General features: G+C 50.5%; 1 protein-coding gene across 1 annotated transcript; it reads left to right on the top strand.

Annotated features, from left to right (window-relative positions):
• Positions 1–1,410: 1,410 nt before the first annotated feature.
• Positions 1,411–17,025, top strand: FAIM2 (Fas apoptotic inhibitory molecule 2). The gene is made up of 12 exons (XM_075049892.1): positions 1,411–1,597; positions 3,204–3,384; positions 6,454–6,557; positions 6,704–6,768; positions 7,555–7,608; positions 9,946–9,996; positions 10,545–10,584; positions 11,088–11,125; positions 12,319–12,406; positions 13,061–13,156; positions 15,008–15,061; positions 16,876–17,025. Exons 1-12 carry the CDS (start codon positions 1,583–1,585, stop codon positions 17,023–17,025), a joined length of 936 nt encoding a protein of 311 aa, XP_074905993.1. The 5' UTR covers positions 1,411–1,582.
• Positions 17,026–17,769: the final 744 nt, after the last annotated feature.

The raw sequence follows: 17,769 nt of genomic DNA, 5'->3' as shown, positions 1-17,769 counted from the left end.
TCCAGCTCATGCTTTCCTTTTAACCCTTCCATCGCCTGCTTCTTTGCAGAAGCTGCAAATGGGGATGCTCTTTTCAACCTCCTTTCCTTGCAGACAGCCTATTCTTCACCTTCTCTAGGACTGTGGTTAGGGAGCCTAAAATGTGGCAGGGTCTTTTTTTTCATGGCAGAGTAAACAGATAAGCTAATCTATTTTTTGTACCTGTATTATAGACTTGGCCAACTAATTTGAGGAGTGATGCATGCTTATGGCATGACAAGCAATAAATGACTTGAAGGGGCTGGGGAAAGGACTGGAAGGAGGATGTGGACAGTTGGGATGTAGGGGCACAGCTCCTATCCGAAGTGTAGTTCCAGAACTGCCTGAAATTGTGCTTTTATTTTGTGGGAACACAGAGCAAGACTGCTCTGCTGACATCTGTCATTCATCACAAGCCTGCCTCTCCATGTGTTTAGGTAGAGGGTGTGCTGTGTTTGTGCTGTCTGTCTCTTTCTCAATCCTGGACAAATTTTCTGCCCATGTGAAGCACATCTCTATGTAAAGGGATGTTTTGGGTTTTTTCACCTTTCATGCTCCCTGTGGTGTAAAAGCAAATGTCTTCATCTCCCTGTGCCCTTGAGACTGTAATCCCCCCACCACCCTGACCCTGTCATGGGGGGCAAAACCTCATTTGCTTTGTGCCCCTTCCCTTGGAAATGCTTTGGGCTGGGAGCAGGACTCAAGATGTAAGCCCTCCAGGGCTTAAATTAATAACGTTGCTTTGGTGATGGGGGCTGCAGCATGCTGGCTGCCCTGGGACACCTCCAAACCCTCCTTGTGCCCCCCAGGTAGGGCTGCATAAGTCCCAAGAGGACAAGGCACATGGGGCAAACGAGCCTCGTCCTCTCTGCGATCCCCCCCTTTGTGCAAAGCCTGGAAAGGGTCAGGAAGGGAGCCAGAGCCCTGTGCGATTCCTCCCTCCTGCTCTCCTGTTACAGAACTTGGCTCCAGCCTTCCCCTCTACCCCAGGGGACCCTCCAGCCCCCCCACAACAGCCCTGGTTGCTGTGCCGGCTTGCAGCAAGGCCTGTGGAAGCTGCTGCTCGCTGGCCCGTGGTCGTCTCTGACGCACAGCGGCGGAGAGATGCAGCGGCGGAGAGATGCTGCAGCAAGAGCATCCTTCCCGTCTCCCTCCCCTTTGCAATCCTGGCCCCGCCGAGTTCAGCATCTCTGGGGCGGCCGTTTCCCACCCCGCGGTGCAGCACCCTGCCGCCATCTCCCCGGTGCCGTGTCCGTCCATCTTCCCTGTCGCTGCCAGTGGCCGTTCGCCTCCGTTTTAGCTGTTTTTTTTCCCGGCTTCCCCCTGTGTGGCAGGCTGGGAATGGTACGGTCCTCCTCCCTCCGGCGCCCGTTGCTCCGTGGATGTTGCTAGAAGGTGAAGGCATCAGCGCAGGCTGTGGATGCTGCAGCGGTTGCAGCCGGAGCCGAGACATCCCGGGAGAGGGGGTGGAAAGGAGCCGGCGAGGAGGCTTGCGCTCAGCTACGGCCCTTTCCCTCCTGCTGTTGCTTGCAGGGTCGGGCGGCATCATCGTTAGCCAAGAGCCATGACCCAGGGGAAGGTAGGTGGGAGGCCAGTGCTGGGACGGCGAGTCGTCCGGCTTGCATGGTTAGAAGGGGAAAGTGGGTCGAAGGGAGGGGATTTAAGGAATAAAATAATCGCTGTGGAGGGGGTGAGCCGGGTATCCGTGCACAGCCCGGTGCGTTGGCCCCTGCGCTGGGGGTGTTTTTGGCAAAGGGGACGGAGGGCTGTGTTGTTTCGGGTTTGGGGGCTGTTTGTCCTGGTGCTGGATGTGCAGCTCAACCCTGCTGTTGGACCTGTGGCTGTTTTCCTCCACCCATCCCGGGTGTCAGGGAGCGCAATGGGGTGCTTGTGCTTTTCCATCCGTGCCCCCAGCAGTCAGCCCTTGGCACCTCCTTCCTGCTCCAGGGAGCTCTGGATTTTGGGGGTTCTCCAAGGCTCTGAGACCAGCGAGGGGGGGTTTATGCATCCTCTGCAGAGTGCACCATTGCCATGACAATGATGCTGGAGGCTGCCTGGATGCAGGCAGCACTGTCGCTCTTATATCTCCTTGGGTATCTCCAAGGGGTCTTGCATGATATTGGCCACCCTATACCTAAGGGCTATGTAATGAAGGACAGGGTGAGGACAGTCCCTATGAGCTGGCACAGGAGGTGGCACAGTTATCCCGAGGCAGCTGGAGCTGCTCGTGGTGCACATCCCAGCCTGGTACCCTGGCTTTATTTTCAAGGGCCTGTTACGCCTGTAATTTAAGACTTTCTTACAGGGACCGTGCCGTGTGTTGCAGTGCTGGTTAGTCTGTCTGCTTCATTTTGGACTTCTCGGGTTTTCAGTCACCCATCCCTGTGATCCATGGGGATGCTATCCCTGATGCTGAGCTGGCACCCCCTTTGGCAGCAAGGGCAGGATACCAGGCTCATAACTTATCCCAGGATGACAAAGATCTAGAAGGTTAAATGGATAATGTTCCCAAGGAGAAGCAAGCTCTCAGGTGGCCCAAGGCTGGCTCTTTGCTGGGATTTCATAGTCTGAAGACATGGGATGCCAAGTCCCTTAGCTGCATCTTCAAATTATGGAAAGCAGCAAGGCTGAGCCTCTAGGTGGGCAGAGGGGAATGAGCTAGAAGAAAGTGTTGGAGGGCCAAACCAGAGCATGGGTTTCCTGGGGGCTAGAAGAAACTCCCCAAAATATGGGTGTAAGTGGAAATGAAGGAGTTCGGGATTTTCTGCCCAGTGACTGAAAGCTGGTTTTTAAGGGAAAATTTAGAAAGAAGGAGGCTGAAAAGCAGAGAATTATTTGGATGCTTATCATGTTACATATGAGCCTGAGGCACCACGGAGGAGCCTGGGCAAGACTGTCTCCCCTCAGACCTGGCTGCCTTTAATTTTTCATCCCCTTTAACATGTCAGGTGTTCTCCCACCTATTCCCTCAATCACACCAGAGGATGCTCCTTCCTGGGGGTGCAGGGATGGGCCCGTTGCCACCCCACAGGAGTTGGTGGGTGTCCTTCCAGTTCCTGATCCCTCCCCCCAGTGGAGGGACCCCCAGACCTCCATCCGTGCCCTGTTGGGTTCCCATTGCAGGGCAGTTTCTGTGCTGTTTTTACAGTCTAATGTCTCCCTTCTGCCCTCCCTTTTCTGTGCAGCTCTCTGTGAACAGCAAACCCCCCAACTCTGAGGGGCAAGGGGAGAAGAAGGACAATGCCACGGCTCCACCAGCTCCTCCGACCTATGAGGAGGCAACAGCGGGAGAAGGGATGAAGTCTGGTGCTTACCCTCCTCCTCCATCGGTCCCGCTCCACCCCAGCTGGGCTTATGTCGACCCCAGTAAGTCCTCCTGTGTCTCTACCCAGGGCGAGCTCCTTGCAGAGGGGGTAGAGGGGTGCAGAGATTCCCCCTAAGGGCTTATAGAGAAAAGGGGAACTAGAGATGTGGTGCCCAGTTTGGTCCATGGTAGAGCTCAGCCTAGAGCTGTAGCTATAAGCCATGTCAGTCTATATCTATATGTAAAAGCTATTTTACCCAACCACTAGACCACACTGCCTTCCAGAGTTGGGACTAAACTCCAGTGCTCTGTCCCTGCTCTCCTTCCCAGTACTGGGATGGGAAAAATCCCCTCTCCCAGCTTGCTGCACTGGGAAATGCCCCTTCCCAGGGCTGGGAAAAGTCCTGGTGCAATGCTCCTGGCTCTGCAGGCAGCAGCCTCCCCCTCTAGCTCCTGCTCAACCCCGGCTTTCAAAGAAGCCGCTGAACTGGCAAAATTGGTGTTGCGGCATCAGTGATGTCTGGCTGCTATGAGCCGGTGTTCAGAGCTAGTGGAGGCTAACACATGGCTGGACTTGAAGGCTGAATTGTTCTAGCATCAGTCTTTGCGGCTGACTTCTCGGCAAACAGACAGCTTTTCTTCTGCGGGTGCTGCGTGCAGCTTCTGCTTGGTTGTGACAAGCAGACAAAGGCTTGACTGTGCCCAGTGCCAGGGAATGGCTGTATAGCGGCAAGCTGGGATGGATGCAGTGGCCGGCAAGCAAGTCTGCTGGGGTGGCCAACTGCTTGGTCAGCACAGCTTGAACTGGAGAGAGCGCTGGAGGGACTGAATTTAATGATTCCTGGGTCCTCTATCTCTGCTCAGTCCTCTTCCTCTGCTGTGCTTTGCTGATTGCCTGTTCCATCCAGTGGCAACGGTCGCAGCTGCAGGGATGTAGATGTTTGGGGAAGGGGTAAGAGCAAGCTAAACCCCTCTGAGACGTGTGTGTCTGCACACTCCAGTGGTCTCACAGACTTTTCCCATTCTTGTTTGCCTTCAGGGGTCAGAAACAGAGGGGATAAATAACCTTCCAGCTTGCTCTAACAACCATCTGGGTCTTTCTACTGTCATGATGAATTAGGATGGGTAAAGCCCAGATGGGTTAGGATGGTGGTATTTTGGGTATCCCGGAAGACTTGTTTAGGAGATGTCATCTCTTGTCCCCTCCCTGACAAGCCTGGCAGGATTTCCTCTCTGCAGCTGGGTCCTGTGCCCTGATCCCTGCTGCTGTTTTCCTCTGATTTCATGTCTTTCTCCCTTTTCCTTGCCCTCAGCCATGCTGCAAGCTGTGGCCCCTGTACCATGGCAGGTTGGTGGGGGAGATGCCATGGGGCTGTGTCTAACAGCTTATAAGGGACTGGTCGTAGCTGGATGGAAGTGGTGTGTGTTTTGGGTTGTTTTCTTTACTAATAAGCTTGGGACATGCTGTCTTGCTGCCTCAGATGTGGCTGTGGGTGGGAGGTGACACAGGTGCTGGGGACACTAGCCAGGGAGGAGGAAACCTCCTCCATTCCTCCGAGGCATTTAGATGCCTAATTTGGTATTTAGATGCCTTGATTGCTTTGATGCAGGAGACATTGAAGTGTCCCGGGGATATGGGCCTCAGGTGCTCTCGGCCCCATGTGGGTGATGACAGATCTCGCAGAAATGCAGAGAGGACATACTGCGCGAGTTTCATCTCCACTGGGGTGTAGAAGAAGGCACGAGAGATTTATTAGGCACAAGAAGAACACAAGGGATTTATTTCCTGCCAGGGGCATCTTTAGGATGAGGCTTCTGCAATAAGAGCAAGCAACGTTTGACCAGTAAAACAGAAGAAATCCAGGACCAGGGCCTTGAGTTTGGATTTCCTGGTGTCTGCAGTCTGTCCTCTTGAGTTTGAGAGGGTCTTTCCTCCATCTGCTTGAAGGATCTGAGTATCACTGAGCTAAAAAGCTTTGAGAAGGAGGGAAGGCATCTGTCAAACAGGCAGGGACATGAATGTATAGCTGGTATAATCGCATAAGCCTTCATTCTATAGGAAACCCAGGCGGGGAGAGTTAGTAACACGGAAGGGGATATTTGCAAGAGAAGCAAATAGCACAGGGGAATGATGTGCTAAGACAACTGAGGTTTTGGTATTTGTTTTATTTTTTTTTTCTTGAGCATGAGGTTCAGGAGATGGAGAAGGCTGATTCTTGTATCTAATTTGTAAAGTTGATCTTAGTAGGGAGAAGCTGCTGCTTTGCGTTTCTCCTTGTAACCCACTGCCCTGCAATATCCTTACTGCTACCTTCATCCCTGGCTGTTGGCACAGTTGCCTCCCCGGCAGGCAGATGTTTTCTGATGTTTCCCTCCATCTCCCTTCAGGCTGCAGAGCAAACTGATGCTTTATGGTCCAGCCTTCCTCCTTGCCCATCTGCAGGGAAACTACAGCAGCAGGAGCTTGCATTACAGAGCCTTCAGCAAAGCAGAGCTGGGTTGTGTGGTGCAATGATTTTTGGGGAAGGTACTCTGGGCAGCAGCACTGGAGTTTTCCCCCTTGTTTAGGCTTGCTGCTAAACCGTGCTCTGACTCCCCGCATGGGAAATAAGATTGGACCTTACGGAAAAGCTGGCTGTAACGAGCTTCTCTCAGAGGACAGGAGGGCACACTGTTGACATAAGACATGATGCATACACGGTCTAAGCTCAAGCAATTACAGCGCAGCGAGGGAATCCTCCCGCACCAGAGCTCCTGATGGGAATGACTGAGGTGCTGAGTCATGGCTCCTCTGGGGGGATGCTTTAACATTCAGTGAAAGGTGAGCAAGGATATGATATGAGCCTTCTAATTGCCATTAAAGATACGGTGTTACCATAGACAGGAATTAACCCTGGTGTCCTTGTGCTGGGGTTTGCAGAAGTGGTTTCCTCTGTTCTCAGAGATGGTCCTAATAAGGTGCAGGAGTGGGAAAGGAGCAGAGTGCATCCCAGCAAGCCTCAGTTTTGCAGTGCAACAAGAAAACCTTAAAATGTGGGCCTCCTGAGCTGTAGTCAATCCCTGGGGTCAGATTATTGCAGCTGGGGAGGGAACCGGGTGGTAGGACCTGATCTGTCCGGCTTCTGCTTCAGGCACGAGCCCGAGCTATGGCAGTGGTGGGTACCCAGGGGACATGGAGATGCTCACGACCTTCAGCTGGGATGACAGGAATGTGCGCAGAGTGTTCATCAGGAAGGTAAGGGGCAAGTCTCTCCAGGCTCAGCCTTCCCCTGTGAAGGCAGGTGACTAGCTCTGAGACCTTGGAGGGACCTGGCTGTAATGGCTTTGCTGGGTGGGAAGCAGAAAGTCTGCAGGTCACCCATGGGCTGCCTTTTGTTGCAGGTTTATGCCATCCTGATGGTCCAGCTCTTGGTCACGGTTGTTATTGTGGCTTTCTTCACCTTCTGGTAGGTCTCTTGTGTAGCAATAATGCTTGCTTTGTCCTGTGTATGACCCGCTCCTGAATTACTGTTTACTTGGGGGTGTTGTCTGTTATGTAGATACCTGAATTTTTTTCCCATGTGCTCCAATAGAAAAACAAAACTGAGGGAACCCTGAGAGGTCCTGCAGTACTTCTGCTACCTTTCCTGCATGTCCTCTGGATGGTGTATCATCCATTCTGGGTGCTATCCCCAGCCAAGAGGCCTGGGCTGCTTGCCCTTGAGTATTAACTGCTGTATTTTTCCTTTAGGAGTTATCAAGGCCATCAGATCCCAGCCTACCTTGGCTTTAGGGGCTGGGTTACCCACCCCCCCCCCCCTTGCAGAAGCAGGTACCCCACACTCGAGCAGCGGCTGTCTCTAGCTCAGATGACTGAGCATTTTGGGCATGCATGGCTCATGTTGCCTCCAGAATAAATAATGAATCACTGTCAGCCTGAGGATTTCAGCTTTTTAATCACTTCTCAGGGAAGGCAGCAGCCGTTCCCCAAGCAAGCCCGACTGTGTAATCGATAACAGCAGGGCCGTCTTTCCAACTTGACAGGTTGAATTTCTTTCCAATTGGTCACTCTGCCAGGTAGATTCAGCCATGATGGGTTTTGTTGTTTTGTTGGTTTCTTTTTTTTTTTTCCTTCCACATACCCCGTGCTGCATCACCTTGTGTGTGTTTCCAGGTTTAATTTAGCAGCAACCTGTGAAGTGATTGGCTTTTTTTGTGCTTTCTGCTCAGCATCCCTTTTCTCTGTCTTGCAGTGAGCCGGTCAAGGGGTATATTCAGACACACTCTGCCTGGTATTGGGCTTCCTAGTGAGTATCTCTGTCTTTTCCTATGGCCATGTATGCTCCAAACAGCTCTGGATGTGGCTGTGGTGATGTGGAGGCACATTCCAAACACTTTTGTATCTTGCATGTGAAGAATTGCTCCAAAATGTGTGCAGGGAGAGCTGGGGAAATTAATGGATAACTCTGAAGTGAGAAGATGGGAAATCTCACCTAAATGAGTATGAGACAAGAGAGATGCCGGATACCTCCAAATACTTTGAAAAAGAGGGCTCTGCAAACCAAGGTCAAAGTAAATACACAAGTACTGCTTGCAGAGCAAATCAGGTAAAACAGGGGAGCTTCCAGGAAAACACTGCAGAAACCCAGATGTGAGGCCTGAAAGGGTGCTGAGGGTACCTTAGGGGCTTAATTTTGTGATTGTCCTTTTGAAAACAAGGAGGTTGCCTGGGTTTACATTGTATGCCTTGATATGCAACAGATGTGAAGAAGGGTGCAGGCAATGAAGGGGGTGTTGGGTGGGTGCATTTGGAGGTATTAGGGTGTTCCTGGCCATGTCTGAGTGGGGCTGTCATGCCTGGGTCTTCATCACAGAGCCACTCTTGCTGCCCAGAATTTGGGATGCCATTCATTATTCAAGCCTGGTCCAAAAGGTCAGCTCGGAGGTAGCGTAGGCTGCGCTTCCATGCGTTGGTATATTTGCAGTTGTGGTGGTTTCCTGGATGCCGCTTGTGTTAGTGCTGCTAATTAAGCAGGCAGAGTGTGCGATGCAATTGTCTGTGAACAAGGCTCTGTGAACTTGGCTTTAATTAGTTCACACCCAAACCATGAAATGTGTCCAGGCCCAGAGATGAGGCACCAGCTTATATAACTTAGAAAGAGACCTGAAATAACAGTAATAGAAGGGAACTGGCGCATCATCATGCCTTTTTGACCTTAAGAGAAAATAACGTGCTCCTCTTTGGCCAATTGGTAGATCAGAGAAGCAGCGCTGCCTCGTAGGGAGACAAGACCAAGCTCTGCTCAGGTCTATGCTTTGACCTTTGGGTTCATCTCTTGTAGTTTATTGGCCAGTTAGTGTTTATTTCTTCCTATCTTTCCGTAGGATCAAACACATCTTGGGGCAGATGGAGGTAGGGTCTGTACTTGAGGGACTTAAACTTTGTCTGTTGCTTCACCTCCCAGCAAGCCAACCCTTCCCTCCATCCCAGTGTCTCCAATTGCTTGTCCTGACCTGGATCTGGACCTCCTTCATACACAGAGACCCTAACTCCACATACACCTCTGTAAAAATAGAAGTGGGTGCCCTAGGGTGTTTTCCTACTGCTGGGGTGATGACTCAGAGGGAATAAAGCAAGAGCAGATGTGCAACAAGGGATGCAAAGAAGATGGACAACTTCAATTGCTCTCTTTGCTCCCTACATGCTTTCTTTCCATCTATTCAGCCGTTTCCACTCCAGCTTTCCTGGTTTCCCTGTGGGAGAGCAATGCTCAGGTTTATCTCTGGTGCATTTATCATGGCCCGTGGGTTTTGCCGTCACGTTCATTTATTAGACCTAAGGTGACTGGCTATCGTGCAGTCATCGGCATGCTTGGAAGCTGCTTTCCCCCCCAGGCGCTGGGTGAAAGCAGGTTCCCACTGTGCCATAACCCATCAGCACTCTGGAAAAACACCCGGGCTGCGTGACGTCCAGAGCAGGGGGAGACCATCCTTCAGCTGTTGGATTTTTTTGCTTTGTTGAAGGGTCATGTGAGATAAATAACTCTCCTGTGACCTGGGGATGGCTTGTGCAACAGCATATTAGGCTTGGGTCTGTAAGCTTCACTGACCTTGGAGGATCCTTCTGCTGTTGAACTCTTCCTCAAGCACTGGTGCAGTAACATGGGACCAGTTCCCTTCTCAGACACAGACCTTCCATCTGGTCTTAGGCAAGTCACTTTTACCAGCCCTGTGAATCTTGGTTTAAGTGCTGCTGAAATCCCAGCAGGATGCCTTGATCCCACCAAGCCAGGAAATGCCTGGAAATGAGGGGCAAAGTCTGGCCGTATGAGCAAATCGTGCCCTGATGAGGTGTCAGCAACAAACACATTTGGGTGCTGCGTCTATCCTGGACTTGAATGCTACCCTTGCTCTGCTCTAAAACCATCCTTCAGGTTTTTCAGGGATGGTTGTGCTGTCCCACCTTGGGCAGAAAACGGCTTCGGTGAGAGATAGTGACTGCCTTGCTTCCTACCCAGCCTCAACTTCTGGCACGGTGCTTGCATTTTAAACAGCGCAGCAGAGCACTTAAACTTGTCAGCTGCCCTGCATCAACACACAACCCTTGGGTTTTCCTCTCTAAACTGCTCTTTTTCTCTTTGCAGTGCTGTTTTCTTTGTGACCTACTTGATTCTTGCTTGCTGCTCTGGACCCAGGTAAAATATTTTCATTATGGATTTAAAACAGCCCTGTGAAATGAAGGATGAATGTTTTCCTCTTGTTTCAAGCATGACTAACAATGTTGTGGAGATGGGATGGGGTCATGCTGACACAGTCCTATAGGGACTGAGGTGGCAGCTGTATTTTAGGCCTGATGCAGTTGTGGGTTGCTGCAACAAGCATTAAAACCTGAAGTCAAATTGCAACTGGAAAGGAAGCTATGTTGCAGTAAAAATTGCATCATGGTGTACCTCCAAATTATCATTATTAAATACTGCAGAGGATGGTCATTGCTCTCGATGGAGCAAGGCACTGCTGGCTGCTCTGCTGGAATATCATGGGGACGTTTGCCCTCTTGGTCTAGGAGCACCTCAAATGCAGTCTCATTCCTAACAGGATGACTGTCCCCTTGCACCACCCCTGCCATTTGCTGCACAGGCCATTAATTATATGGCATATCTTATGTAACCTGTTGTGCAGTGCTGCTAACTACCTCTGCCCTCTGCATCGCAGGGCTGACCAGCCCCTGTTTCTTCACTTGCAGGAGGTATTTCCCATGGAATCTGATCCTGCTGAGCATCTTTGTAAGTAGCACATCTGGACAGCATCTGCCCTGCCCCTGCAACCAGCATGGGTTTTGTAGCGGCTCCAAGCAGGAGAGACGTCTGGTCTGGATTCTTGCAGAAAGCAGGAGTTTCATCCTCTAATTGCCCTGAAATTGGGCTGAGGAGCTGTAATTGAACTAGAATGTGATAAGCAGGAAAGAAGGGAGCCTCTGTTTAAAAAAAAAAAAAGCCTTACGGAGGCTGGTCAGTGTTGGGACCTGGGGTAGGGTGCTGGAATCCTGTGCAAGAGGGGTAAAGGGATGGAGAAGGTGGGACTGCTCTCAAGGTGGTGCCCTGCCCTCATTTTAACCTGCCTTGTGGATATTAATCACTGGAGGATTAGAAACTATGCAAAAATTGCTTCTCTTGAGCATCTGTTTAGGTTTCACTGCCCTTGTCACTGTAATTGAGATGTTTTATCTGTTGCGTGTCTCTCCCTGGGACATGAATGCAGAAGTAATGTGGTTCTCTTTCCCTCCCAGACACTGTCCATGGCTTATCTCACTGGGATGCTCTCCAGGTAGGTTAGGCATGTGATCTCTGGATATCTTTTGGTCCTATGTCCTGTCTCTTCCTGCAAAAAAACTTCCCTACTTTTAAAATATATGGGCCACTTGATCTCTCTGGAACTGTTCCAGTAGCCACACAAAGCCTGACCTTCCCTTTTGAAAATAGTTTTTAAAGAAGCTCCCCAAGACCTATGGTGGCATCCCCTTCTCTGTCACAGTTGAGGTACCACAGGGCAGTCCCTGGCTATGCTAAACCCTATAGGAGAGCACTAGAGAGCCAGGGACAAGGCAGTGCCTGCATGGATGGTCTGTAGGGGACTACCATACACTGTGATCTCACCTTTTCCACTAAGCAGCACTCCAGCAGATGGGTCTGGTGTGAGACGACAAGTTTTTTCCAGCAGTTTCAGGTTTTTTATAGTCTACAGCTTGCTCCCTTTTGCTTGTGTTTTTACTGTTACAATCTGCTCACAAGATCAGCTCTGGTTCACGTGGGTCCCTGGTGATGAGGCAGATGAGCAGTGGGTGTTGATGGATGTGTGCTGGGGACAAAGAAAGTAGCGGCTTCAGCAGCTCGGGGAAAATACCAGTGATATCACTCTTCAATCAAACCGAAGGGGAGAGTGGGGACTGGCTTTTCTTAGGGCTGAGCCTGGTGCTGTAACCAAAATCAGGAGTCAGACATACAAAAAAATTATAACCTAAGCCTGCAGTCTCTCTACCTGTTCAAATCCCTCCTTCCCTGCAGTTTTCCAAGACCCAAACCCCTGTTACAAGCACATCAGTAGTGTACAGTGGCTGCAGCTTTCTGATTTCTCATTGTGCTGCAATGACATTTGTCATTCTATTTTTATTACCTCCCAGTTTGAATCCTCCCCCTTCTCCATCTGTCCATGGACAGATAGATTTTTATAGTAAGTCTCCATCTTAGCTGCTCATGAGCTCCCAGAAGGCATAGACATGCCCTCCTGCCTACCTTCTATTTAAAGCAGGAGGAAAACCCATCTAGTCTTTTTTTTAGTGTTTTCTATCCTTCCCTTTTTACATTAAGGGTGAACATTGATAATTTCAGTGCCGTTTGTGCCCCTAGGACTCATGCTTTCCTTGCACACCTCTGCTAAGCTTCTGCTTGTCTTACTTAATCCCTCCTTCCACCTGTCCCTGTGGGAAACACTGAAAAGTGGTTTTGCTGTTAATTTTGCAGTTACTACAATACCAAGTCAGTCCTTCTGTGTCTGGGGATCACAGCCCTGGTGTGTCTGTCTGTCACAATCTTCAGCTTCCAGACCAAGGTGAGTTTGTGCTGATCAGTCCCTCTGGGAGAGGTATCTCCCAGGGGTAGGACGCAGGGTCAGGCAGTGCTGGGGGTGAGGTGTGAAGAGGCAGGTCTGTAGGGCTCTGCATACAGGAGCAACCTGAGGGATGCCGAGATGTAAAGTGAAGGTTACAGGAAGATTAGGGCAGATGCTGGGGTGAGGGATGTGTCAGGGGTATAGATGGGGCTGGAAGATGCTAATGTATGGGGGCAAGCTGGTTTTTTTTGTTTGGTTGGGTTTTTTGTTTTGTTTTGGGTTTTTTTTGTTTTGGTTTGGGTTTTTTTGTTGTTTTGGTTTGTTGTTTTTTTTTTTTTGAGGACTAGGCTATAGCGTACAGAAGGGCACTGGCACAAATGCGTATGATGAGCTTTTGGATTTCAGGTATGCGATGGGTACTGAGTTCTTGCCTGTGGCGATAAAGGGGATATGGTAACTGTCTGCCTCTGTGTGCTGTACAGATGGGTGCTGGGCTATAGGAGCTGAGATACAGATGAAGCAATTGCCATGTAACAGCAAGATGGGTGTGCTGCTGGAGAGTCCCTCCCTGTGGACACAGGGAGGTTTGGCTCCCCTGGCTGCCTCCTGTTGCAGCACTCTGCACTTGTAACGTGATGTTCTTTGCCTCCACAGTTTGACTTCACCTCCTACCAGGGCGTCCTCTTCGTGATGCTCATGGTGCTTTTCTTTGGTGGCATCATCCTGGCTGTGATACTGCCCTACCAATACGTGAGTAATGACCTGCGCCCCTCCTTCCTTGCCCAGTGCCACCAGTCCTGGTGCAAGGCTGGGAGTTGATCAGCCTAAAGCAGGCAAACTCCAGGGCTTGGCTTGAGCAGAGGTGTGTCCCAGCCTGCTCTCCAAAAATGTGCAGAAACACCAACAGAAAGAAAAGGCAAGACCAGGTGGTTGGTGCCTGGTTGTTGTACAATCAGATATCGGGCTGTAGGACAGCACTGGCCTGGGGCTTGAGGAAGTTTGTTTCTGTTCCTGGAGCTGTGTAGTGACCCTATGGCAGGTCACATCACCTGCTTGTGCCTCAGTTTCCCCTCCAGTAAAACCAGGGTAGTGAGCATGTGAAAGCACTGGCCTGCCCCATACAGGGCTCTTGTCCCAAATTCAGGGCAGGACTTGGACTCTGGACAAGTGCAGTGGGGTGCCTGTCTGGCCAGACCTGACTGTATTCATGCTAACAACAGGCACCATCCCACAGTGTTTAAATCCTGAGGCTCAAATTTCTCAGAAAGAAGCAGCTCTGGACCCCAGGGACAAGTCCTGAGGATGAGTGACCACCTTATCGCTCCTCCAACTGCTGCCAGCCCCTCTTGCGTGGGTCCAGCCCCTTCCTTTGGCCTCACTGGTCACAGCTGGTGTTGGCTGTGTCCAGCTGAAATCTTGGAGTGGCTTGTGACCACACCTGATACAGGGTTTGGTGTGGCAGTATGGAGTGTCTGGTCTCCATCCAAGAGTTGTCATTCAGGCAAGAGCCTGACAGACCCTGGAAGATGCTGATGAAAGAGGGAAGGTGTGTGGGCCTGTCCAGCCACCACTGAACACCCTGAATGCTTGCTTGCACTGAAGACAGAGGCACCCAGCTTTGATCACAGCAGCCTTTAAGTGACCTCCAAACCCATCACATCTCACCTGGCTTCTCTGGGGACCTCAGTCATACTTTAAGGGCCAGACCTGCAGGAGACACTCCCGCTGGTACTAGCCCTAGAGCTGGTCTGATGAGGGACAAATACACAGGCTGGTGATTCCAAAACCAGGAGCTTGAATTTTGGTCGTCTTGGCTTGAGATCCACCTCTCCCCTGTGCAAACGTGAGGGTAAACCCGCTTGCAGTGCCAAGCCACTGCCATTAAACTGTTGACACAACTACTCTTTATCTTGCAGCTTGTCAAGATAAGCATAGCTTAAGGCAGCCTTGTAATGAGCTTGTCTATCTGGGGAGGCAGGCTGTGATCTCTGGGTTGAATCAGCCATCTGTCCATGTGGGCACCTTTTCCTGGAATATAGGTAACTTTTCCGTTAGCAATGTGTGCTACTGTGCCACAGCAAGCAGGGGTTGAGGTTTGGTCTTAATTCCAGTGAATTTCCTGCTGTGACTCCAGCAGATGAACACATTTAAGTTATGCTTGTTAATTAAAGCTGTGTCTGGCTCTTGGAAGCATTTGGTGTTTCCTCCAGTGTGATCAGCCTTGTCTGGGTAAATAAACACCTCCTAGGGCTGCTGCAAAATATGTTTCCATCAGGGTAGTGCTAAGACATTTCCACAGAGACAGCAGCTGTGGTGAAGTAGGCTCTTCAGAAACACAAGTACCTGATCTAGAAGCTTATGAGCCAAATGGATACAAAGGCCACAGCGAGAGGGGAAACTGAGGCAGTGACCTGTTCTTTGCCATGAAAAGGTCCACAACAGAAACTGTGTTGGAGCTGGAATTGGTGCAAGTCCATCCTGGGCTATTAAAGCACCTTCCCTAACTTGTATCCTCCACAGGAGAGCTAAGCCCTCTTCTGTGCCAAGTTCTAATTAACCAGTTTTCTCCCAGGCACTGACTGATGGATTTGTTTCCTTTAGGTCCCTTGGCTCCATGCGATCTATGCTCTGCTTGGTGCCATTATCTTTACTATGGTGAGTGAGTGCTGGGGCCTGGGAACACGCTGGAAAAATAAGCAAATAAGCAAAGAGTAAATGCTTTTAGCCTTGAAGGGTGCTTGGGGAAGGGAGAGTCACAGGATTGCTGAGAGCTTCACATCCTCAAATGGCTCATGAATAGCAATTATTGCAGTGACCTCAGCCTTGTCCCAAGAAGGTGCTGGTGTACGTGACAGCACTGGTGCAGGGCATGGTGTGATTGGCAAACCCATGCTATATGCGCAATACTAGGTGTGAACAGCAGAAAGCATTGTAGGGACAGGGCAAAAAGGCATTTCTGGAGTGGGAAAAGCAGAGAGTAAGCTTTGGCACATCAGTGGGAGCTGGACTGCAGGGCTCAAAGGGGGCCTGGGGAGGAAATGAGGCTGCAGAAGTGAGCAAGTCAAGTTGAGGCTGGTTGACTGGGATTGAGCCAAGGATTGGGTGTAAGTTTGACTAACAGAAACAGAGGTAGAGAAAGACAGTGAGAGGCCATGATTTGGGATTAAGGGGCATTAGGAATGTTCATTGCAGGCAGGAAAAGCCCCGCAGCTGGGCAGCTCCTCCAATGAAAGTTGAAAAGGCTTGATTCATTCCTTCGACTGCTCCCCGGCAGTCCCTCCTGCAAGCCTCTTCCCAGAGCAAGTCCCAGCAGTGCCGTGCTTGCCATTCAGGTGTGGGAGTTGTCTGGGAAGGTGCTTGGCATTACCTCGAGGTGGGGGTCAGGAGGAGGGCTGCCTTGGGGTTCAAGGCGGTGCCCATTGGGCATGTTGTGAATAAGAACAGTTGAGCAATTTCATTTATTAGCTATAAAAGTCATTTCAAGTGAGCTCGGATATTTCTTCTGTGATTCATGATTAAAGACTGTTCTGTAACATACGAGTAGGCTAAACATCTTATAATTACCCCATAAACTTCAGTCAGAACCTCAGCTCAGCCTGACAATGTCTGGGGAGATCAGTTGTTATTTATGGCTGGGGAGGGCAGAGGTGCCAGCTGACCCCGGGCGATGGCAAAGATGCCTGGCCAACCCCAAAGAGCTCCATGCCAGGGTGTCTGTTGCAGGCTATGTTAACAGAGGGAGTAAATGTGAGATGGGAGAAGATACTGGGCTTGAAGTCATGCAACAAGGTGCAGGTTTTCTTGCAGCTGGGCCACCAGCCTGCCTTGTAGCCCCTGGTTGTTTCTGTGAGTGCTGTGTTCTTGCAGGCAGGCTGGGCAGTGGATTCCCACTGTGATGACTTCACTGGTGAAAATCTGTCCTGCACTCAGTTGTGTTTGTACCTCAGAAAGGTGTTAGCTCCCCTCTGGGTCTGGCTACCTCAGCTGGCAGCTCTGCAGACCTTGGTGCTGCCCAGGATCTGGGATTTCTTGATCCTATTGCTCTGCTGCTGCTGCAATGTCCTGTTGGGTCCAGGTCACCTTGTTACCTGGCAGCTGTTTCTGAACCGGGGGAGGTCTGGGAATAACAAGTCATAGGGACTGGCTGAGGAGGAGCAGGGAGAACTGCTCCAGACCTGATCCTGGGACACATTTGGGATGGATAAAGCATGAAGGAAGCAGGCCTGGACTAATAGTTAGGCTTGGGGTTTGACTATCAAGAGTAAAATGAAGGAAGGGGAAAGTTGCAGCTTGTTCAGTGCATTGTCCTGAGCTTTTTAAATTGGAGTTACAGCCTGTAAAAAGTGGCTGCACTTTTGTTCTGGGTACAGTGAAGTAACTGGGAGAACTCCTGTCATTAGAGCACTTCTTGCCTCCCTGTGCCAAATCTCCATGTGACTGTCATCAGGTTTCTTCCTCTTTCCTCACAGTTCCTGGCATTTGATACCCAGATGCTGATGGGGAATCGTCGGTACTCGCTGAACCCAGAGGAATACATCTTTGGAGCCCTCAATATCTATCTGGACATAATCTACATCTTCTCCTTCTTCCTCCAGTTCTTTGGCTCCAGCCAGGAGTGAGTGCAGCAAGGCAGTATCTTCTCTTTGCTGGCAAGACGCAAGTGTTTGAAAAAATATTAAAAGAGGAGGAAAAGAGGGTTAAAAAAACAAACAAAACCAAACCCACCCTTTCTGGCCCACTAGCAGGCTCCGTTCAATCAGCTGAGCAAAGCCCCTGGGCTCCTTATGCAGCTTGTATATATGCTGTTAGGCCTTTGTGACCCAGAAAGCAAAGCAGGGCTTAAGTGTTATGTCTCTTCTGCTCCCTCCACTCCCACTGAGATCAAACCAGACCAGAGATTGGGAGGCATGAGACCAAGATCTTCTTTTCCCCAGAGGCTGTCAGAGTTGCCTGTCTGCATCCTGCATGTCATGGGATGTCAAAGTGCTGAGAACAGCTCTGCAAAGGGAAAATATCATTAAGGGGAGAAGAGTAGGGAATTTTGCTAGGATCCTGGCAGGAAAACCAGCTGAACAAAGGGGGGGATAAGGATTTCCCTAGCCTTTTCCCCTGTTTTTCTCCTGCATTCATCTGGAGCCTTGTGGCCTCTGCAGAGATATATTCCTGATAGTGCCTGCTTTTAGAAGTGCAGAGCACGGGATCACGTAGTCTGGATGTCCCAGCAATCAGTCCTCCAGGCACAAGGGAACCTGTTGTTCAGGACGTGCAGCCTCTTTGAGGACATCCCTAATGCCCCTGCAGGAAGAATTCTTCTGTATCCTTTGCACCTGGCTGTGGGGCTGAGTATGTGCTTTCTTTCCTTC

The sequence above is a fragment of the Buteo buteo genome, chromosome 17 (genome assembly GCF_964188355.1).
Source record: "Buteo buteo chromosome 17, bButBut1.hap1.1, whole genome shotgun sequence".
NCBI classification, from domain to species: domain Eukaryota; kingdom Metazoa; phylum Chordata; class Aves; order Accipitriformes; family Accipitridae; genus Buteo; species Buteo buteo.
Note: the sequence above shows the minus strand (reverse complement) of the source record. Positions and strands in the feature narration are given on the sequence as shown.